The 24,080-nt window shown below is 45.3% G+C and overlaps 1 protein-coding gene across 1 annotated transcript in view; it reads right to left on the bottom strand.

Annotated features, from left to right (window-relative positions):
* Positions 1-20,796, bottom strand: part of LOC147431635 (putative WD repeat-containing protein C2A9.03) — a 53,911-nt gene extending 33,115 nt beyond the window's left edge. The window contains exons 1-3 of the mRNA XM_086494158.1: positions 20,477-20,796; positions 19,489-19,659; positions 19,331-19,417 (exon numbers count right to left, since the gene is read on the bottom strand). Coding sequence (XP_086350284.1) covers positions 19,331-19,417; positions 19,489-19,659; positions 20,477-20,620 — 402 coding nt within the window. The 5' untranslated portion in view covers positions 20,621-20,796. The remainder of the gene's footprint in view (positions 1-19,330; positions 19,418-19,488; positions 19,660-20,476) is intronic.
* Positions 20,797-24,080: the final 3,284 nt, after the last annotated feature.

The raw sequence follows: 24,080 nt of genomic DNA, 5'->3' as shown, positions 1-24,080 counted from the left end.
ACCAAAAAAAAAGAACGTACGTGTATTCTCTGGGCGTACTTAGGCACATGCATATCTCTCTTTCAAACCAAAATTGGTTTTGAGGGGGACATTGTAAGTCAATACTAATTGCCTAAGTGTTCGCTGCTCAAAATGCACATGTGCAAATAGTTATAATGTACTCAAACACACTAATAAAATTAGCAGTTGTGTCTCTACATATGTGTGTCTTTGTGTATGAGCAACCAAGCTTTTTGTGAGGGATGCGATGAAGCATGTTTAATTGATTTTCTACAACCCTCAGTGCTTTGCAATTTCTAATGTATTTTTCTCCTTGTTTTGCTCGGTTTAGGGATTGCTCGGAAAAACTTGCTCAGGGTTTGGGATTCCTCCCCTGGAAGAAGTTCTTGCTGCAGAGGCTTCGTGCCAGGGTGCCTCAGTCAGGAGGCCCTTGGCAACCTTTGACCAGATGGATCTTTACAAAGTTGCGCTGAGTTGGTTTGAGCAAGAGACTGGAGGACCGATTCGCTGTGAGTCTGCTTCGATCTTGGGAGCTCTTACGGCGTGGCCTAGAGCAGAGATAGCCGACGTGCACGGAGGAGCGCCTATGGCAGCCCCTCATCTGGAACCCCATGGTTAGCACTCAGAGAGGCCACTTGGTTGGGAGTCGGCCTCATGTTTCTTGGGGTCCCATGGCAGCAGGTCCAGCGCGTTCTCTAGGTGACTGGCTTGAGTTCACAGGTTTGTCTGAGGAGGTGCAGGGTGTCCAGCTACAGGGCATGAGAGGGGTGCAGAGCATGTGTCAGGACATCTCAGAGTCAGTTCCAGCTGAGTGGCTCACGCCTCTCGAGCCAGTAGTACCCCGGTGGATGGGAGCCTTCACACGACTGGAGGTTCTCATTTCAGTCAGGGCCTGCTCAGAGACTGTCCCAGCCCTGTTCTTCGAGCTTCAGGGTGGGGGACGATTACAGCGAGTTGCAGTAGAGGCCCCGCAGGTAGCAGAGTGTTGTTTCCAAAGGATCCGAGTTGTGGGCATCTATGGGAGGACTTGCGTCATAGACCCTGACCCAGCAGCTCTTGAGACTGGACACTGGAGGCTATGGGCTTGGGAGTATTGTCCACTGGCACGAGTACAGTGGGATCCTGGTGAGTGGCTATGGAGGGACCCTTTCTCTTCTGCAGACTGCCCAGGAGTCCCCTTCTTTCAGTACACTGTTCGGCTTGGACGTCATATACTTGCAGCACAGAGAGAGGCCCGCCCCGCTGCAGCACGTCATTGGCAGGAGGAGGGCCTCACAGTCGAGTTCTTGGCAGCCTTTTGGCAGAGGCTGTGGGACTCCAGACAGCCGAGGCGCGTCACTTTGTTCCAGTGGTTGGTTGCACACAGAGCCACAACAGTAGGGAGTTGGCTTGTGCATAGTGGTCTCTCGGCCGCATGTGCAGCCTGTGACCAGTTGGTGGAGAGTCAGTGTCACTGTCTTTGGGACTGTCCCTCGGCCCAGCAAGTGTGGCTACGAGTTCTTCGGCTGATGCCTGCCCTCTCCACGGCTCGACAGTACACTTGGGGGGCAGCGGCTTGGTCCACCCTCACGGGCCCGGCACTTCAGTTTGAGCTATCTTCCACCAGTAGGATGATAGTGATGCAGGGGGGGCGACCTACACTCCAACCTGCTACAGAGCTTACTCCACAGGAGTGGTGCAGCGAGAGAGAGGAGTGTTGGGAGCTCATCAGTGGCCTAGCTCTCTGGTTCCTCTAGCGGGCACGCTGTTTCCGCATCTTTGAGGCTCGCCCTGTGCCACCAGCAGAGACTGTTCGTGACTTTTGGCTAGAGCTGATCCATACTCTGAGAGGACAGCTTGAGGGACTACAGGGCAGCTCCGACCGCATGCGGGAGCGCCGCAAGGCTTTCCTTCGACTCTAGCGCCCTGGGCCTTTCTACACCATAGTCCAGGGGGTGCTTAGATGGCACTACTGTCCACCTGTGTGGCTCTTCTCTCCTCCCATTTCTTGATTTAGCCTCATTGTATATATGCTGTTTTTTCATTGGGAGAGTCTCCCCATCATGCTTGTTGTAGCCCTCTCCGGCAGAGGTGGATGTAGCCCTATGGGCAGTTTTCAGTAACTAATAGAAGAATCTTTTTCTCGGAAATTTTTTTTTTTGCGAAGGACCCAAAATTTCCAAATATATGAGCAAGACTTCTTCCAAGAGGTGCACGCGCAATGGCAGAAAACCACAACACCACCTCCAAAACCCGCTCTCAAGAAACCTTCTGCTCACAAGAAATATACAGAGAAGGAATTAGAAGGGGTGGTTGATGCACGAATTGCTCAGCTTTTTGACGCGCAGAACAAAGCTAAAAAGCACGGCAAAAAGCAGAAGAAAGGCACTGACTTCCCGGGTTATTTGGGTCGTCAGTCGACATTTGAAAAGGCAAAGAATCAGAAGAAGCGTGTTCGATTTGAAGGAGTACCCAGTTCTTCTTCTTCTTCTTCTTCTTCTTCTAATAGTTCTTCTAGCTCATCTGACTCGAGTGAAGAAGACCGAAAAGGCAAAAAGCGAAGCAAGAAGCAACGCTTCGGAAAGGGCAAGAAAAGTCTAAATCTCGCCCCGTGCGTGACAGTGCTACAGAGGACTCATCTACAGACAGTTTAGACAGCAACTTTTATGCAAAGAAGAAGAATTTTTACAAAGCCAACCAGTAGGACTTTCTGGAAGACAAAAGCAAGAAAGTCCAGAGTTTAAGGAAAGTGGACAGTCAATTAAATTTGACACGTTTTCTGGTTATAGAGATGCTTCGAAGGCTTTGTCTTTTGTACAGCAGTTTGACATCGCTTTCGCGGGAGGACGCTACTCAGAGCACTCTAAGATTCAAAGAGCTGCCTCTTACTTTAAGGGGAATGCTCGAACTTGGTGGTCCATGCTTCTATTAAGCAAGACTACACCAGTTAAATGGCTGAAATTCAAGAGGCTTTTTATTTCTTCATGGCTAACTCAAGAGTATGAACGTGATATACGAACTGCTTGGAACCATCTTCGGATGACCAAGAAGGTTACAGTGGACGCTTATTGCGAGAGATTCTAGAGATCTTTTCTACCCGCCTCTCCATTCAAGAAGATCTCGTTCAAGGAACAAATTGAGCCGTTTACCTTGGGTCTACCTACAAAGATCCAAGATCACTATTTGGAACAAAAGTCAACTTCTATTCAGGAGTTGATGAGTCATGCGAAACGGGGTTTTGCCATTCACTCTGGCAGTCTGACCTACCCCACCGATAAGATCATGACACAAAGAGCCGAACAGACTTCGACAAATGAAAGTAGAAAGAGAAAGAGCAACCCAAAAAAGAAAGATGCACGACCCAAGCTTACTCCTCGGGAGAGAGCTCGCTTCATCAGGGAAGGGAAGTGCTTTGGATGTGGGGAAACTGGACATATCTCCGCTAAGTGCCCTAAAAAGGCACAGAAAGAACAAAATGACAAGGACAACGAAAGGCATGAGAGTTCGAGGCAGCTGAGGAACGTGGAGGAAAAGGCAAGATGAAAACAGGACTGGTTCCAGATTGCGTGGGTACCGATCCCAGCACGTTGGACGAGAATACAAAACTTTGCCGAGCTTTGGGCAAAGTGAAAGACCAAGAGGCCCTGATCTTCTTTGATGGGGGAGCCAAGGCCAACTTCATTTCATTGGAATTGGCAGCGCGGCTCAAGATCACTCCCGATCGGATGGGACCACTTGCAGAGGCTGTTCTAGCGGCACCCGACAGGGACGTAGCCATTACACCTGTCATTGGCAAACTTCGGTTGCACTGTCACGGGTATTTGGGGCATGAGGACTTTTACATAATGCCTTTGGAAGGTTGTGATGTTATCTTGGGAATTCCCTGGTACCACAAGAACAATGCCGTGGTCGATTATCGAGCGAGGAAAGCGACTTTGACAACAGAGAAGGGCAGAACCATTGTACTTGACATTAAACTTAAGGGCGAGTCTGTCCCTATTGTATCGGCTTCGGCCATTTCAAAATTAATGAAATCTACTCTGTTTGTTTACTCGATCTTTATGAAAGAGTTAAGTGATGAGGATAGGATAAATATGTCTGAACTTGATAAAGAACGACAAGATTTTCTCCACTCTCATGCCGATTGCTTCTCAGAGGGCCTGCCAGGCGAGTTACCACCTACTCGTCTTGAAGATCATACCATTGATTTGATACCTGGAAGCAGCCCACCGAACCGGCCACCTTACCGTGTGAGCCGAGCACAAAACGAAGAGATTATGAACCAAGTGAAAGACCTCTTGGAAACAGGTCTTGTCCAGCCTAGTACTTCACCGTATTGCTCTCCAGTGTTGTTGGTTTTGAAGAAAGACGGATCTTGGAGAATGTGCATCGATTATAGAGCTCTCAACAAAATCACCATCAAGAACAGATTTCCGATTCCTAGGATTGATGATATACTCAACACATTACGGGATCCTCATGTTTTAGCAGGATTGATTTGAAGAGTGGATATCATCAGATTCGAATCGCGCCGGGAGACGTCTACAAGACAGCCTTTCGGACGACTTTTGGGTTATTTGAGTTTTTTGTGATGCCTTTTGGCTTAACCAATGCTCCTGCAACATTTAACCAGATGAAGGAGAGGATTTTTCGAGAGTACAGACTATTTGTTGGCACTTTCTTTGACAATATCATTGTTTTCTCCAAGAATGAGGCAGAACATAGAGATCATCTGCTTCAGGTCTTTCAGGCATTACGAGATCACAAGTTAGTGATTAATGCGAAGAAAAATGAATTTTTCCTACTTGAGATACATTTTCTGGGACACACTGTGTCAACAGCAAGAGTGCAAATGGATCCGGGCAAGATAGAGACTATCCGTGATTGGCCCGATTTGAAGAATGTCCATGAAGTTAGAAGCTTCTTGGGATTGTGTTCATACTACAGGCAGTTCATTAGAAAGTTTGCAGAGGTTGCTTCCCCTTTGTATGTTTTGACACAGAAAGGAGTCCCTTTCTCGTGGGGACCCACTAAGGTGACTGCCTTTCGGGCTTTGAAAGAGAAATTGACTACGGGACCAGTTTTGACTTTGCCGGACTTGCAGAAGTCATTTGAAGTATATTGTGATGCTTGTGGTCGTAGTCTGGGTGCGGTCTTAATGCAAGAAGGCCATGTCATTGCTTGTGGTCGTAGTCTGGGTGCGGTCTTAATGCAAGAAGGCCATGTCACTGCTTACGAGAGCCAATTGTTCTCAAGGCCGGAATTGACAGCACAGATTTATGAGAAAGAGCTTTTGGCGGTTATCCATGCTCTTACTCAGTGGCGGCACTACCTACTCGGAGCGGATTTTACTGTCTTTACAGATCATCAGAGTTTGCGCTACTTCTTGTCACAGAAGCAGCTATCGAAAAAGCAGATGCGATGGGTGAACATCTTGTCACAGTTCCACTTACAAATTGTCCATGTTCGAGGACAGAAGAATTTGGTGGCAGATGCTTTGTCTCGGAAGCCGTTGGTTCTGGCTATTTCCGCGATATATCATAGGAGCTTTGAGGATATGGTCGATCAGTATGCCACAGATCCGGGTTTTGCAGACGTTTCACACGGATACGAGATGGGGAGACAGTAGCGGGATATTCCATTCGGGATGGCTACTTGATGAGGAAAACCATGGTGTGCGTTACACAGCCGTTGAGGGAATAGGTTATGACTGAATGCCATTGTCCGCCTTTTACGGGTCACCGCGGCATTGCTACCACCATGAAAGGGGTAGAGAGATACTTCTCTTTGGCCGAGACTCGGGAAGGATGTGGACGAGTTTGTGCGCAAGTGCTTGGTATGCCAAAAGGTCAAGTTTGACAAGCATAAAGTACAGGGGTTGTTACAGCCTTTGCCCATACCCACTCGCCCCTGGGAAACTGTTGCAATGGATTTCATTTTTGATCTCCCGAGAACACAGAGTGGTCACGATATAATCTGGACTCTTATTGGCAGATTTAGCAAGCAGGCTCCAGTGAAGAAAACAGTCAAGCCGGATCACTTAGCGAGATTGTTTGTGGCCCAGATTTTCAGATTATATGGCATGCCTGAGACAATTGTCTCCGACAGGGACCCTAGATTTATGAGTTTGTTTTGGAAGGCAATTTGGGAGAACATTGGCACCCGGTTGCAGTTCTTGTAATCTTTCCACCCGCAGACTGACGGGCAATCTGAGATTGCCAATTCAGTGGTTTTAGATTTATTGAAGTCTTACATCTCATATTAGAAGACTCAATGGGAAAAGTATCTATCTTTGGTGGAATTTGCCTACAATAACATGATACACTCTTCGACGGGGAAGGCACCATTTGAGATTGTTGAAGGTGCTGCAAAGGTTCCACCCTTCCTAAGTACGAAAGATAAGATTTTTGAAGCTGATGAGTATACGCGCGACTTAGACACGGCTTTTGCCAAGGTCCGCGAGGCTTGCAGAAATCTCAAGAGCGACAGAAAAAGGCATCGGATCGCCATCGTCGCAATTTGAAATTGAAGGAGGATGATTGGGTGCTCTTGCGTTTTGAGAAGGCACGCCTGAGAAAGAAGAAGGGAAAGTTTTTTCCAAAGGTTAGTATGCGATACTACGGACCTTTCCAGATCTCCAAAAAGATCAACGATGTCTCCTTCCGACTGAAACTGCCGGACACTTGGAGGATTCACAATGCATTTCATGTGAGTCTCTTGAAACCTTTCAAAGGTGATGTGCCTGATGATGGAGAGCCTGATGAGCAACCCGAAGTGGAGAAAAACGAGGAGATCCTTGTTCCTGAACAGATTTTGTCACATAAGGACACAAAGAATAAGGGTAAAGTCAGAAGGCGGTCTTGGTTAAATTCAAGAACTATCCTGCATTGGATGCAAAGTGGATGGAGGAGGAGGACCTAGCAGATACTCCTCAGATTGTGAACCTTTTGAAGCTTTTGGTTTAGCATAGTCTATTCCAAAAGGAACCCAGAATTCAACTTCGCCGCAAATCTGGTGCAGTGGGATGCACAAGAGGAGAGTTAGTCTGCTCCTTTGTCAACAGATGCCTTGATTTTTTTTAGAATACTAGTCACTGATGTCTCTTTGAGCTTCAGGGATACTGAGAGCTGACAGTATTCTGCTGTATGACTTTATGAAATGGAATTCTTGTATATGAATCTGATTTGTTCTTGACTTGTTTTTAAGTGCAGGAATTGATAGACGAAATGACTGCAGCATTTTGGTCTATAGACATGGTTGCAATAGGGATTAGTCAATCGGACATCTATGAGGTCCCGACTAGATCTAGATGCAATTGCTAGCTACATTGTCGATAAATCATGGTCTAAGATCTGAATGAATGTTGAATGTCATGCGATGTCCTGTGATGTCTAGTGATGTCCTGTGATGTCGTGCGATGTGACTGTCGATTGGTACATGTGCTAGATGTGTGTTCCTAGTACGTAGGTACTAACAATCAGTGTCTGCTAAGGCAGTTTATGGCTTCTGTCTGTTTTGCAGGCGTAATCGAGGGCGATTACAATGCTTTCAAGAGGGGGGTATGTCACAAAGTGATGACGTGGTTGCCCGTTGTACACACACACCCTCTGCAAAAAATACTGAAATGCTGACGTGGCAAGCCGTACTGTCTGTTGACATGGCAGCCGCGAATCGCGGTGCGAATTGCGGAGATGACTTGGCAACGCTCGCAACTTTTGGGCGATGCTTTTGCTACGCAAACTAGGCCTTGCTTTTTCCTACGCAATTGGAGAGAGAGAGCTCTCTTGCTTTATTTTTAGAAAAGCATAAAGAGAGAGAGAGCTAAAAGCTCCGCTTTAATTTAGAAAGAAGGCTTATGAGAGAGAAAAAGAGACTTGCTTTATTATTGAAAGCTTTTGATTTCAGCTTTTGGGGCTCTGCTTTTGGCATCCCTTGTACTTTTAAATATGTGAGCAGGTCTCTCACAACTCAAGAGCATCTGGACGTAGAGTCTGAGTGTGAGCGCCTGCCCGTACTCTTGTACTTTGAACTCATATTAATACAAAAAGAAATACCGAAAGGGGCGCGAGTCTTTGGGGCCAATATCTCTAGGCACGGAACTCCACCGAGTCAGTGTCGAATAAATTGTGAATTGTGAACTGTTTTGAAGTGGTTATTTGGTGATGTTGCGGTAGGTTCTTGACTTAAGTGTCCAAGTCTCTTACAGCTCGCATCCATCTGGGCGCGCTACCTCTGCGATGTCCTGACACATGCTCTACACCCCTCTCATGCCCTGTAGCCAGATGCCCTAAAGCTCCTCTAGCAAGCCTGAAAACTGTAACCAGTCACCTAAAGAGCGTGTTGGACCCTCTGCCATGGGACCCCAGGAAACATGAGGCCGACTACTAACGAAGTGGCCTCTCTGAGTGCTAACCATGGGGTTCCAAACAAGGGGATGTCTCAGGCGCTCCTCCGTGCAAGTAAGCTGACATTACTCCAAGCCTCGCCGCAGTTGCTCCCAAGACCGGAGCAAACTCACAACGAAGCGGTCCTCCCTTCTCCTGCTCAAGCCACCATCGAGTCGAGGGTCGTCAGGGCCCCCAGCCTGAGGCACGCTAGCACTAAGCCGCTGAAGCAAAGAACTCCTTCCAGGGCTCCTCACCTGGAAGAAGTCCTCTGACGATGAACTTCCCAAGAAGGGCTCTGCTTTGCTGTGCAGGGTCTATGATCCCTAACCCTCCCTAAGAACAAGGAAGAGTGATGACCTGCCATGCCACTTTGGTCCGGGCTATCTGAGTGTCACGCCCTGACCAAAGGAAGTTCCTGATCAGCCTCTACCTGGCTGATACAAGAACTCGAGAAGATCCAACAAGAAGTGATGTACCACATAGTAGCCAAAAACACCTGGTTGGCCACTACAACTCTGCTTGCCAGAAAAAGTCGTACGGAGCTCCAATGTAACAACTTCCTGCTGATAGACAGGAGGAGGGGAGCAATCTGCTGCTCGGGAGACAAGTCCAAACCAACCTGACATCCCCAAGTACCAAACTGTGGTCCCTGGGGGAATCCACCTGAAACCCTCACCTGGCATCCAATTGGGTGTAGGAGCACTACCAACCGAGAAAGCCACTATCTTTCTCCAGTTGATCAGTGCGCCAGATGCACAACAGAAAGTCTCAAGAGCCTGCTCACACCTGTGTAGGTTGGCCTCCTAGCCATCCAAGTACAAGGCTAAGTCGTCTGCAAACTTAACGTCCAGTAGCTCATCTCCCCGAATAGGGAGCGCTAAGCCACATAAACCAAACTGCTATGAAACCAAAAACCTGCTTATCGCCTTAGCACAGAACAGAAAGAGGAAGGGGGCAAGAGGGCAGCCCTAACTGACAGAACATGTGAGCATGAAACGATCACCTCTACCTCCTGACAACAGCACCTGATTGTGTGCCCGTCTGTACAAAGCTGACACCCCTCTGATCCAGGCATCTGAGAAGCCAATCCTACGTAGAGTGCCCTCCAAAAAGTCCCAGTCAACTCTGTCATATGCCTTCTCAAAATCGAGAAGAAGAATCACCAAATCCTCACCACGGAGCCACGCAAGGGCACAAGCCTCCCAAAAAGTAAAGATGTTGTCAAGGATACTACGCTCCTTGACAAAACCTGTCTGAATCCCATGTATAATGCTCTCTAGAAGTGGCTAAATCCTCAAACTCAGAACCTTGGCAAGAATTTTGTAGGCTGAGTTGAGGATGGTGATGGGGCGCCACTCTCGAATCTCATCCAAGGAGCCACCCTCCTTGGGAATGAGGTAAATCACGCCCTCACTCATGCTGTCAAGCATCTCTCCTGTGTGCAGGATCAACTGAAAAGCGCTACAGAGATCTGAGCCAAGCAAGTCCCACTACTCCAAGAAAAAGCTGGGAGTCGAGCCATCCTCACCTGGACACCTACCACGGGGAGCCGTGTGTAGCTCCTCTAGCTGAAGAGGCAGCTGGAGCCTCTGACGCATCTCCTCAGTCACAAGACAAGGCATCTGTGCCCACACCTGCTCTCTGCATGCATCATGACGCTCTGACTGTAACAGACTTGGACACTCCAAGTCGAGAATCTACCGCGACAACACAAATAACCACTTCAAAACAGTTCACAATTCACGATTGATTCGACAATGGCCCGCCGGCGGAGTTCCGTGCCTAGAGTTATTGGCCCCAAAGACTGGCACCCCTTTCGGTATTTCTTTTTGTATTAATCTGAGTTCAAAGTACAAGAGTGCGGGCACCTAGGTGCTCACACTCAGACTCTGCGTCCAGATGCTCTGAGTTGTGAGTGGCCTGCTCACATATTTAAAGATTACAAGGGATGCCAAAAGCAGAGACCCAAAAGCTGAAAATTAAAAGCTCTGTGGAAAATAAAGCAAAGGCTCTTTCTCTCTCTTTCTCTTTTATGCTTTAATAAAATAAAGCAAAAGGCTTTCTCTCTCTTTCTCTTTTATGCTTTAATAAAGCAAAAGGCTTTCTCTCTCTCCCAACATGCGTAGCCAAAAAGCATGCCAAAAGCTGTCCAAAAAACTGCCGCTGGTTCTGCGGAAATCACGACGCAGATCGCGGGCTGCCACATCAGCTTTTCAGCCCACCACAGAGGTGTGTGCACTGGGCAGCCACATCAGCATTGCCAGGGATTTTTCCCGGGGGCTGTCCATGCTGAAAGGGTGTGTGTGTGCAGCCACGTCACCAGTTTGTGACATACTCCCCTCTTGAAAGCATTGTAATCGCCCTCGATTACACCTGCAATACAGACAAAAGCCATAAATTGTCTTAGCAGACACTGGCTGTTAGTACCTACGCACTAGGAACACATCTAGCACATGTACCAATCAACAGTCACATCACATGACATTCAACATTCATTCGGATCTTAGACCATGATTTATCGGCAATGCAGTTAGCAATCGCATCTAGATCCATTCAGGACCTCATAGATCCCCGATTGACTAACTCCTATTGCAACCATGTCTATTCAAGATCATTTAGACCAAAATGCTGCAGTCATTTCGTCTATGAGTTCCTGCACTTAAAAACAAGTCAAGAACAAATCAGTTTCATATTTTCCGGAATTCCATTTCATAAAGTCATACAGCAGAATACTGTCAGCCTCAGTATCCCTGAAGCTCAAAGAGACATCAGTGACTCTAGTAGTAACTCCCCTCTTGTGCAACCCACTGCACCAGACCTGCGGCCAAGCTGAATTCTGGGTTCCATTTGGAATAGACTATGATAAACCAAAAGCTTCAAGGTAAAGGTTCACAATCTGAGGAGTATCTGCTAGGTCCTCCTCCTCCATCCACTTCACATCCAATGCACGATAGTTCTGGAACTTAACCAAGAACCGCCTTCTTACTTTACCCTTATTTTTTGTATCCTTATGTGTCAAAATTTGTTCAAGAACAAGGATCTCCTCGTTTTCCTCTACTTCGGGTTGCTCATCAGGCTCCCCATCGTCAAGCACATCACCTTTGAAAGGTTTCAAGAGACTCACATGAAATGCATTGTGAATCCTTCAAGCGTCAAGGCAGTTTCAGTCGGAAGGAGACATCATTGATCTTTTTGGAGATCTCGAGAGGTCCATAGTATCTCATACTAAGCTTTGGAAAAAGCCTCTCCTTTCCCTTTTTCTTTCTCAAGCGTGCCTTCTCAAAACGTAAGAGCACCCAATCATCCTCCTTCAATTTCAAATTGCGACGATGGCGATCTGCTACCTTTTTCTGTCTTTCTTGAGATTGGCAAAGCCTCGCGGACCTTGGCAATAGCCGTGTCTAACTCGTGCGTATACTCATCAACATCAAAAATCTTATCTTTCCTGCTTAGGAAGGGTAGAACCTTCGCAGCACCTTCAACAATCTCAAATGGCGCCTTCCCCGGCGAAGAGTGTATTGTGTTGTTCTAGGAAAATTCTACCAAAGGTAGATACTTTTCCCATTGAGTCTTCTAATCTGAGATATAAGACCTCAACAAATCTAAAACCACTGAATTGGCAATCTCAGATTGCCCGTCACAGGTGGAAAGATGACGAGAATTGCAACCGCGTGCCAATGTTCTCCCAAATTGCCTTCCAAAACAAACTCGTAAATCTGGGGTCCCTATCGGAGACAATCGTCTCAGGCATGCCATGTAATCTGAAAATCTAGGCCACAAACAGTCTCGCTAAGTGATCCGGCTTGACTGTTTTCTTCACTGGAATGAAATGAGCCTGCTTGCTAAATCTGTCAATGACAGTCCAGATACCATCGAGACCACTCTGTGTTCTCGGGAGATCAAAAATGAAATCCATTGCAATAGTGGGTATGGGCAAAGGCTGTAACAATCCCTGTGCTTTATGCCTGTCAAACTTGACCTTCTCGCATACCAAGAACCTGCGCACAAACTCGTCCACATCCTTCTTGAGTCTCGGCCAAAAGAAATCTCTCTCTATCCCTTTCATGGTGGTAGCAATGCCGCGATGACCCGTAAAAGGCGGACAGTGGCATTCAGTCATAACCTTTTCCCTCAACAGCTGTGTAACGAACATGGTTTTTCTCATCAAGTAGCCATCCCGAATGGAATGTCCCGCTACTGTCTCCCCATCCCGTATCCGTCTGAAAATGTCTGCAAAATCCGGATCTGTGGCATACTAGTCGACCATATCCTCGAAGCTCCTATGATGTATCGCAGAAATAGCCAGAACCAACGGCTTCTGAGACAAAGCATCTGCCACCAAATTCTTATGTCCTTGAATATGGACAATCTGGAAGTGAAACTGTGACAAGATGTTCGCCCACCGCATCTGCTTTTCCAATAGCTGCTTCTGTGACAAGAAGTAGCGCAAACTCTGATGATCTGAGAAGAACGGTAAAATCCGCTCCAAGTAGACAATGCCGCCACTGAGTAAGAGCATGGATAACCTCTTTCTCATAAATCTGTGCTGTCAATTCCGGCCTTGAGAACAATCGGCTCGCGTAAGCAATGACATGGCCTGCTTGCATTAAGACCGCACCCAGACTACGACCACAAGCATCACAATATACTTCAAATGACTTCTGCAAGTCCGGCAAAGTCAAAATTGGTCCCGTAGTCAGTTTCTCCTTCAAAGTCTGAAAGGCAGTCACCTCAGTGGGTCCCCACGAGAAAGGGACTCCTTCCTGTGTCAAGATATGCAAAGGGGAAGCAACCTCTACAAACTTTCAAATGAACCACCTATAGTACGAACACAATCCCAAGAAGCTTCTAACTTCATGGACATTCTTCAAATCGGGCCAATCACGGATAGTCTCTATCTTGGCCGGATCCATTTGCACTCCTGCTGCTGACACAATGTGTCCCAAAAAGTGTATCTTTGGTAGGAAAAATTCTCTTTTCTTCGCTAATTTGTGATCTCGTAATGCCTGAAAGACTTGAAGCAGATGATCTCTATGATCTCTATGTTCTGCCTCATTCTTGGAGAAAACAATGATATAGTCAAAGAAAAGTGCCAACAAATAGCTTGTACTCTTGAAAAGTCCTGTCCATCATCCGGTTAAATGTTGCAGGAGCATTGGTTAAGCCAAAAGGAATCACCAAAAACTCAAATAACCCAAAAGTCATCCGAAAGGCTGTCTTGTAGACGTCTCACGGCACGATTCGGATCTGATGATATCCACTCTTCAAATCAATCCTGCTAAAGCACGAGAATCCCTGTAATATGTCGAGTATATCATCGATCCTAGGAATCGGAAATCTGTTCTTGATGGTGATTTTGTTGAGAGCTCTATAATCGATGCACATTCTCCAAGATCCGTCTTTCTTCAAAACCAACAACATTGGAGAGCAATACGGTGAAGTACTAGGCTGGACAAGACCATTTTCCAAGAGGTCTTTCACTTGGTTCATAATCTCTTCGTTCTGTGCTCGGCTCACACGGTAAGGTGGCCGGTTCGGTGGCGTGCTTCCAGGAATCAGATCAATAGTATGATCTTCGGGACGAGCGGGTGGTAACTCGCCTGGCGAGGCCCTCTGAGAAGCAATCGGCATGAGAGTGGAGAAAATCTTGGCGTTCTCTATCAAGTTCATACATATTTGTCCTCATCACTCAACTCTTTCATAAAGATAAGTAAACAAATATACTGGATTTCATTAACTTTGAAATGGTCGAAGCCGATACAATAGGGACAGACTCACCCTTCAGTTTAATGTCAAGTACAATGGTTCTGCCCTTCTCTGTAGTCAATGTCGCTTTCCTCGCTCGATAATCGACCACGGCGTTGTTCTTGTGGTACGAGGGAATTCCCAAGAGAACATCACAACCTTCCAAAGGCATTATGTAAAAGTCCTCATGCCCCAAATACCCCTGACAATGCAATCGAAGTTTGCCAATGACAGGTGTAATGGCTACGTCCATGCCGGGTGCTGTAACCGGCCTGTTAACTTCAAAAAGGGCGGTAGACTTTACTTCAAACCTTGATTTAGCTTTCACCCATTATTAGTCGTCTATTCTACCTGTGCTATAATGACACAAGAGAGGGGAATGGGATACAGATGCTAGAATGCATCTGTATGCGAGTCAGACACTAGATTGGCCCCTAAATAGGTGCCCCTTTCGGTATTTCTTTATTCTTTCACAGTTAAGAGGAAGTACAAAGAGTGCTTATAGCACTAAACCTGCATCCCGCAGTTTCTATCCTGTTTGGAGGAATTTGGGCAGCATAACGACACAGAACCCTGCCCAAAACAGTCTGCAAGTAGGGAATCCTAAGGAGACCACTGTCCTTGTCCCGATTCCACCTTTAATTGACCAAAACAGAGCATAACCAACCTCTCTAATTTCTGGTTATTGACTGGTTTTTCTCTGTTTTCAGCTCCCTGTAGCCCCTACACTGTTCCCTGCACCTTGGACTAGTTGCCCCTTGAATCTGGAAGGATTTAGGGCATCGAAACAGCCCCAAACCTACAAAAATCAGAGTTCCGGGAATCCTAATCTGTATCCAGCAATACAACACCTATTTTGGCTAAATTTTGGTAGCACAACGGCTCCAAAATTGACCCCAAACAATTCCCAACACTGAAACTTGATTCAACTGACAAAAACCCTCTGATTCCAACTCAAAAAGAGCAATTACAGCTCGCTGGAATTTCTGGTTTTTCACTTGTTTTGAGCCCCAACACTTCCCAAAAGTATTCTCTGACAATTGGGCACTGTTCCCAATGCATCTGGCGTCCATACGGCTGCAAAACAGTAAATTTCAGACCGCTGTATTTTCTGGTTAGGACCTCTTTTGACCTAATTTCAGCTGTCAATTGTCCCTGCATTGTTCCCAATGCCTTGGACTACGTGCCCCTTGATTCTGGCATGATTCCGAGCACAATACAGTCCCAAAACAGCCCAAAATCAGCAATAAAACAGTGCTGATTTTTGTGTGTTTACTTGAGAGGTTATCACCCTCTCGTTTCCTTGCTTTGGAGTAGCAGTTAGCTACTCTTGTTCCTGTTCAGGGAGGCTCTTGCCTCAGCAATAGAGCATCAAACCACAAGACTGTACATGGTCAATCTAATGAGCCCACTAGAGGGGCATAACCATAAAGAATAGGGGAGAGAGAGAGCAGTGAGAGGTGTGTAGGTCATGACATCCTGCACCTCACTGTACATAGAGGGTAAGCCAGCACTCCATTGAAGCTCTCCCACCTGTGACAGCACTCAAAAACGAGCTCCCAACTGAAAATCACGTTTTTGCCTTCTCTTTAAGTAGTAAACTGGCCTCAGAGTGCCAAGTGTCACTCATTTGTGCATTTTCCCACTTTAGACCCTCGGGTCTAAAAATATCTCACCTGCAGCCTCTGTTGACTTGGCCACAGAGTAACAAAATGATCCCCATGTCAAACTGCACGTAATGACGCGAAGACATTTTGCCGTCCAAAAATAGCAATCCCTAAAATTTAGGAGTTTCTGCCATTACATTCTTCTAGGTCATCTGACCCTCTTTGTACACTGCAGCCACACCCATAACTAAAATGTAGCCTATTTAGCAAAGGATTCCGCTTTGGCTGGCCAATGACCCCACTTTGGCTAACCATAGTCCTTGTCCAACCTTAGTGCTCTTTAGCCCTCAGGCCTGAACTCTCTCTGAACAGTTCCACACTAGCTATGCAATGCAGGGCAGTTAGATTTCCAGAGGGGTGTTTCCAAAAGGTAAAACAAACGAAATTCCCCAAAGAAAGAGAAAATAAACAAAAATGGAATTGCCATTGGCTGGTGACAGGTGCCGCTAGAACTGCCTCCACAAGTGGTCCCATCCGATCGGGAGTGATCTTGAGCCGCGCCACCAATTCCGATGAAATGAAGTTGGCCTTGGCTCCTCTATCAAAGAAGATCAGGGCTTCTTGGTCTTTCACTTTGCCCCAAGCTCGGCAAAGTTCTGTACTCTCGTCCACCGTGCTCGGATCGATACCCACGCAATCTGGAACCATTCTTGTTTTCATCTTGCCTTTTCTTCCACGTTCCTCAGCTGCTCTCGAACTCTCGGGCCTTTCGTCGTCCTTGTCATTTTGTTCTTTCTATGCCTTTTTAGGACACTTCGCGGAGATATGTCCAGTTTTCCCGCATCCAAAGCCCTTTCCTTCCCTGATGAAGCGAGCTCTCTCCTAAGGAGTAAGCTTGGGTCGTGCATCTTTCTTTTCTAGGTTGCTCTTTCTCTTTCTATTTTCATTTGTCGAAGTCTGGCTCTTTGTGTCATGATCTCATCGGTGGAGTAGGTCCGACTGCCAGAGTGAATGGCAAAACCCCGTTCCGCATGACTCATCAACTCCTGAACGGAAGTTGAATTCTGTTCCAAGCAGTGATCTCGGATCTCTGTAGGTAGACCCAAGGTAAACCGCTCAATCTGTTCCTTGAACAAGATCTTCTTAAATGAAGAGGCGGGTAGAAAAGAGCTCCAGAATCTCTCGCAATAAGCGTCCACTATATCCTTCTTGGTCATCCGAAGATACTTCCAAGCAGTTCGTATGCCGCGTTCATACTCTCAAGTCAGCCAAGAAGAAATAAAAATCCTCTTGAATTTCAGCCATTTAACTGGCGCAGTCTTGCTTAATAGAAGCGTGGACCACCAAGTTCGAGCATTCCCCTTAAAGTAAGAGGCAGCTCTCCAAATATTAAGAGTGCTTTGAGTAACGTCCTCCCGCGAAAGCGATGTCAAACTGTTGTACAAAAGACAGCCTTCGAAGCATCTCTATATCCCGAAAACGTGTCAAATTTAATTGACTGTCCACCTTTCTTAAACTCTCGGACTTCCTTGCTTTTGTCTTCCAAAAAGTCATACTGGTTGGCTTTGTAAAAATTCTTCTTCTTTGCATAAAAGTTGTTGTCGTCAGAGTCTAAACTGTCTGTAGACGAGTCCTCTGTAGAACTGTCACTCACGGGGCGAGATTTAGACTTCTTTGTCTTTTTCTTGCCCTTTCCGAAGCGTTGCTTTTTGCTTCGCTTTTTGCCTTTTCGGTCTTCTTCGCTCGAGTCAAATGAGCTAGAAGAACTGTCAGAAGAAGAAGAAGAAGAACTGGGTACACCTTCAAATCGAACACGCTTCTTCTGCTTTCTTGCTTTTTCAAAAGTAGACTGATGACCCAAATAGCCCGGGAAGTCAGTGCCTTTCTTCTCCTTTTTGCTGTGCTTTTCAGCTTTGTTCTGCGTGTCAAAAAGCTGAGCAATTCGTGCATCAACCACCTCTTCTAATTCCTTCTCTATATACTTCTTGGGAGTAGGGAGGTTTCTTGAGAGCGGGTTTTCGGGGTGGCTTTGTGGTTTTCTGTCACTGCGTGTGCACCTCCTCGAAAGAAGTCTCGCTCATATATTTTGCAAATTTTGGGTCGTTCGCAATATTGAGCATCATCTTTGTTGCATCGCCGATCAATTGACGACGCTCCATCTCCTGACGCTCCGCCTGAGTAGGCCGAGGCAGGCGATACTCCTTGCCTGAATCTTCGTTGTGATCCCTTCCCGCATCTCCGGATGCAGAGGGAGTCGACTAATCTTTGCTTGAAGCCATAGGTGCCGCGGAAAAACTAGGGATCGGATTTCCCGTAGAAGAGAAATCGGTCGTGCTCTGATACCACTAAAACAGACTTGGACACTGCAAGTCGAGAATCTACCGCGACAGCACAAATAACCACTTCAAAACAGTTCACAGTTCACAATTGATTCGACACTGGCCCGGGGGAGTTCCGTGCCTAGATTTATTGGCCCCAAAGACTGGCCCCCCTTTCGGTATTTCTTTTTGTATTAATCTGAGTTCAAAGTACAAGAATGCGGGCAGGCGCTCACACTCAACACTCTGCGTCCAGATGCTCTGAGTTGTGAGTGGCTTGCTCACATATTTAAAGATTACAAGCGATGCCAAAAGCAAAGCCCCAAAAGCTGAAAATCAAAAGCTCTGTGGAAAATAAAGCAAAGGCTCTTTCTCTCTCTTTCTCTTTTATGCTGAAATAAAATAAAGCAAAAGGCTTTCTCTCTCTTTCTCTTTTATGCTTTAATAAAGCAAAAGGCTTTCTCTCTCTCCCAACATGCGTAGCCAAAAAGCATGCCAAAAGCTGTCCAAAAAAACTGCCGCTGGTTCTGCCCTGCTGCCGGAAATCACACCGCAGATCGCGGGCTGCCACGTCAGCTTTTCAGCCCGCCACAGGGGTGTGTGCACTGGGCAGCCACGTCAGCATTGCCAGGGATTTTCCCGGGGGCTGTCCATGCTGAAAGGGTGTGTGTGTGTGTGTGCAGCCACATCACCAATTTGTGACACTGACTGGGGCTCTGCAGACAGTAAATCACGGCACTCTCTCTAATCTGCTCCTACGAGATACCAGAGCCACAGGAGGTAAAAATCTAACAAAAACAACCCACTCCCTACCATGAGATGCAACGGGACAGGAGGTGAAACAAAATAATCAGCATCAAGTGGGACTCAAGCCAAACTATCATGTAAACCATAGCCTTAACAAGCACAAAGCTACCAACTACTTGCCATAAAACTAGTCACATAAATAATATAAGTTACTCCGTGACCTATACAGCTCGTCCATAGCCAGATTGAGCAGCTCTTCTGCCAGCACTAGAACCTCAGATTCAGCATCTTTAGCACAACTAATTTGCTAATTCTAATTCTACGCTATACAACTTGCCCATAGCCAGATGGAGCAGTTCTTTTGCTGGCACCAGAACCTCAGATTCAGCATCTTTTGCTCATTCTAAATCTACCCTACGTTCTTCCTTCGCATTACATCTTCCTTTATTAAACAATTTGTCCTTAAATATGGTTAGTGTTCCCATTCAACCTTCAAAGGAAAAGGCCTGGTACTTCAAACCTTAAACAAGATTACAACAGAAAGTACCTGAAAGTGTACAACAGTAGAGCTCACTGTTCGCGTGTTGTGTCGAAATGCATAAAACTTGCCTCCTTTCTCAACTTGCAAGCACTCCTATTACCAAGTTTCAAACTTCAAAACCTAAGATTAAATACGAATTGGAGAAGGGAGAATAAACAAAATACCTTCTCAAGGTTTTGGCGTGGAACATTCAAGTTCTCATAGTTCTTATACTGCTGCAGTCTGTTTTCCCGATAGTTTTTCCGCGTGAAACGTAAACGATCCCAAGGAATTCCCTGAATATCTTTGCCACGTCTTGCTTGAGCTGCAGTTGTATCCACATTCCTGCCACTAAGCTGTAACAATTCTGACTATTACATTGAGCTCACCATCAAGCAAGGCTATTTCTCACACACACAGCATGTGTAAAATATAGAACATGCCATGACTTGTGTTAAAAGGTTTAGCAATGCATTTTTGCAAAAAATTGTGCCTAGCATAATATCACAACATCAAACACCCATCTTTGGCACGCCAATCACCATGTTACGTCCCAAACCATATGTTAAGAGAATCAAATCTTTACTGAAGAAACTTCGTGAAACACCCCCGCCTCCCCAAAAAAATAAAACGTGAACCTAGTGAATTGTGACCCAAGCTGCAGACTTCAACTGAGAGCCTTTATGCAGATATTAGCAGGCAAACATTGTATAAGCAAACAGAAAACCACAAGAAAAGGAAGCTCTAAAAAGCTCAAGTTTCTAACACAAGTCTCACATCCAAACATCAACGCCTAAAGTCATAGAGACATGGTCACCATGATTTCCCTTGCAGGAAAGAAGAAATACACCACTATTAATCATCCACGTATCCTTTAATGCATTTATTTCTGAGCTCAAATTTAGCAGCTTTTTCTTGTGGCTCAATTGCCGCGAAACAGGGTAGCCCAAATGAAAGCTTGCAGAAAGAATAACAAGCATCATCCCTTCAAAGGAGAAAAGCCACCCAAACTGACAAACCAACTTGATTGAATCAGAATTGAAGTAAAAAAATGAATTTTAAATAAATCGCAATCTAAAGCGATCAATGCATGATGCAACCTCTGATTAGTTATTGCAATGCAGGGAGAAAGACAAACCAATGTGGGGAATTTGTTGATGCAAAGAGACTGACCACGTCAAATTCTTCATCCATGTCAGAACCGAACTCATCTTCACGGGCACCGTCCTGAGGATCGTCAGCATCATCCTCAGAATCCACTAACTCAAATTCTTCCCCCATAGCATGATCAAAAGCCGCTCTGAGACGGTGTGCCATAACTCGTGTGCCTAAATTTCCGTCTCTGTTGCGACCCTCTCTCTCTCTCTCTCTCTCTCTCTCTCTCTCGGCCGCACGTCTGCGACGATTCAACAGTCGGTTAATTGGGCAATTCTCTAGCAGAAGCAATCAGAGTCCTGGTCTATGTGGCCCGTGGGTACTCGCTACTCCCTGGCAGGCCTTCCAGAATATATATCCGAGCGGCTGAGTTCACACGACGTCGCATCGGTGTTTGGTTGACCACCCCACTCTTGCAGCCTCACAAACCATGATACCCGGGCTTATAGTGTGAATTTCAAAATTCCTGGTTGTAAATTGTAATTCATTGAGCCTTGATTTTCAAGATCAAAATTTGGGCTTTAGTTATAAACCCCAATAAATATCCTAATTTGGGCATTATTTCACTGGTTTGCCCTTAGAAACCAAGGGCAAGAAAATGGTTTCATTTCTTTCGAGGAGTGTTGGGCTTGATTTTGAGCTTGCCCTTTGAAAATGGGTAAGTTTTAAGTGTGCCCCTTCTTTCTCTGCTTAACAAAAGGTTTTTGGCAAGCCATGGACCACCCTTGCTCCAAGATGCAGTGAATACAATAGTCCCACAATAGGCCAACCATTGGGTTTATAAGGACATAATGATGCATGTCAACACCTTTTGCTAACCAAAGCAAGGCTGTCCAGCCTTTAGAATTCAGCTAGAATGTCCCCCTCCACAACCAAATCACCCACCCGCTAGTTGAATACATGTGCCCAATACTTGAGACAAGTGTAATAGGTTGGTTTCATAATGAAAATTTTTGAAATCGTGCATGGAGGCTGTGATGTTTCTATCGTCAAATTTTGGTTTCATTTAAAATTTGTTCTTGCATTTCTCACGTTAATGACGACATGTTTTGCGCTTGAATTTTAAGCATTACTGAGCGAGAATTTGGAAAGTTGTGTATGAGTGAAATGTTCCTTTTACTGAGTAGAAAACGTTCTTCTCTTTTATGGTTTTTCGAGAGTCTTAAAGTGAGTGGTTGCTGAGAATGTTGCATTTAAAAGGTGTTTTGAAGCTACATTGAAACCATAGGTTGGATTTCAAGAAAGCAAAGCAAAATTGATTCAAAGATTCTCACAATAGCTTAAGTTCTAGGAGCATTGTAATATTCCATAAGCGCAGTTCTTTATAGTTTTCGAGCTACAAGTCTCTAAAAAGAGCCATTTTTGACACTTTTCAAACAAAATTAAAATATCACCTTTCAAATTTTGCATGGATGACTTGCTTTTTTGTGCACACATATTTTATGCTTTTTTTGCAAGTTCTCATGAGTCATGTGCCTACAATTGTCATGGGTGGTATGATTTTTTGATTATTTTTTTACCAACATAACCACTCTTCCAAAAAGGAAGCTTGCAGGCTTGGGCCTATATAAGGTCCACACTGTGATTAAGACTATATTGAGATTGAGATTTGGAGAGGATTGGGATTGCGGTTGTGATTGTGATTGTGATTGAGATTGTGACTGAAATTGCGATTATGAATGTGATTGAGACATGTTGCACACAAGACAAAAAGCGCTTGAAGGTGGTCATGTGGCTTGATCTCCTTCAAACATTTTGCATTCTTTTCATAAGAGCTCTAGCTAGGCAAACTCCTTAGTCAAGCTCTCCAAAGCGGCCTCCTTTGTTGGGGCTAAAGGCCAAGTTTCTAGTCACCCAGTGTGAATACCCACACATACCCATCACATATACTCATGTAGTGTATTATTCTTTGGTAGTCTAAGAAATAAGATCGTGGAACTCACCACTGGAGCTTCAGCTCTCTCCCTCTCCTCTTTTCTTTCCTTTCGCTCTTATCAAGTGGTATTGGAGCCGATGAATTACGGTTCAAGGCTCCATTTTTAGAGATTATGTTCGCACAAATCATTGCTCCTAGAGTGCTCATAGAATAGATCTAAGCTTGAGGATGAAAGTTGAGCTTATGTAGAGCTTGAGGATTGATATTTTGGTGGATTTGGGTAGAGAATAAGCAAGAAGAAACATACAATGTAGCTCGTATTTTATGTTTGCTCAACCCAAAGCACAGTCTTTTGCATAATCTCTCATACAAACTCAAATATATATGATCTATGAGTCTACTCTAGGGTCTTGGTAGGCTGCAAAAGTGTTTGTGATATCATTTTTGAAATTCTAGATAGATTTTTTAATCTCCAGTAGGAGTAGATCGATTGCATGGGAGTAGTGACATGTAGATGCCCATACTCCAGAGCACTGACTAGAATGAGATTTTGAACATACACATGATATTGTGGTGCTCTTTGAGAGCTATTTAAGCTTGCATTTGTGTAGGCAAGTGATGATTTTGGATGTGTTTGATTTGATACACATCCAATTGCATGTTTATGACATTGTCATGCTCAACTTTCACGCCCATACTTGATGTATATGGTTGTATAGATGATCTATTATAAGAGATTGCTTGTTCTACTTAACATTTGGAGATAATTTTATACAGGTACGTGTCTTATGGCTATGGTGATACTCTTTGGGAAGATGCATCTTCGTGTATGTTCCTTGATGCGGCAATGTTGTCGATGCAAGTCATGGCATAGTGATGTGAATGAATCTTGGAAGCACTTGGCTGATTCAGTTGCTACAAAGAGAGATTCAAATAGTCCAAGCTTGGTGTTGCTCAAATCAGCCCCAATTTTGGTACAAAACCGAGTATGCAAGTGCACATATATAGCTATCAAATTGTAAGTGACAACCTCTATAAGGCTGCTTAAGTTTTGCAACGCTGGATAAGGCAAAGAACATTAGCAAACTATAGTGCTATGAGTTTTTCTCGAAGACTCGAAGTAAGTATGTCATAGCTCAGGCTAATCAAAGCCTCCAAAAAGCAAGTACGTTACAACAGTAGCTAATTAAAGTTTTCAGAAAGCAGCAAGTGCAAGTAGTTTTTCTTTTACTGACTGATTAAAGCCTCCAAAAAAAGAAACTCACTGGCTAATTAAAGTTTTTAGAAAGCAGCAAGTGCAAGTAGTTGTCTCATGTTACGATAATAGCCAAGTGGCTAGCCAATCAACCCACTAACCCATCCATTAACACCTATTCATTTATCCTTATAGAATAAGGGAGTGTAGTATATTGCTACAGAATCCACCCATTGTGTGTCTCCCCCTTCTCCATAGCATGGACTATGCGCACGCTCCTCGCTCTTGCACTCTTCTACGAGTATCAGAGCTCGGTTCTATGCAAAGAGTTCATTGTAGAGAGATCCCACTTTGTGACGTGTGAGCATTGGTGCATTCGCAAGTAGGCAACCATTTTAGAGCTCACCATTGGAGCTTGGTGTAGGTGAGATCACTTAGATCTCGAGTAGAGAAGCATTAGGTGAGCTTCATTTCAGCTCATAGTGTATACAAGAGCACGTGTGAGCTTGCATTTGGCTCACAAAAGCATTTGGGAGTGTACATGCGAACAT

Source organism: Adiantum capillus-veneris, chromosome 21, assembly GCF_014529385.1.
Source record: "Adiantum capillus-veneris isolate H3 chromosome 21, ASM1452938v2, whole genome shotgun sequence".
Lineage (NCBI taxonomy): Eukaryota > Viridiplantae > Streptophyta > Polypodiopsida > Polypodiales > Pteridaceae > Adiantum > Adiantum capillus-veneris.
Note: the sequence above shows the minus strand (reverse complement) of the source record. Positions and strands in the feature narration are given on the sequence as shown.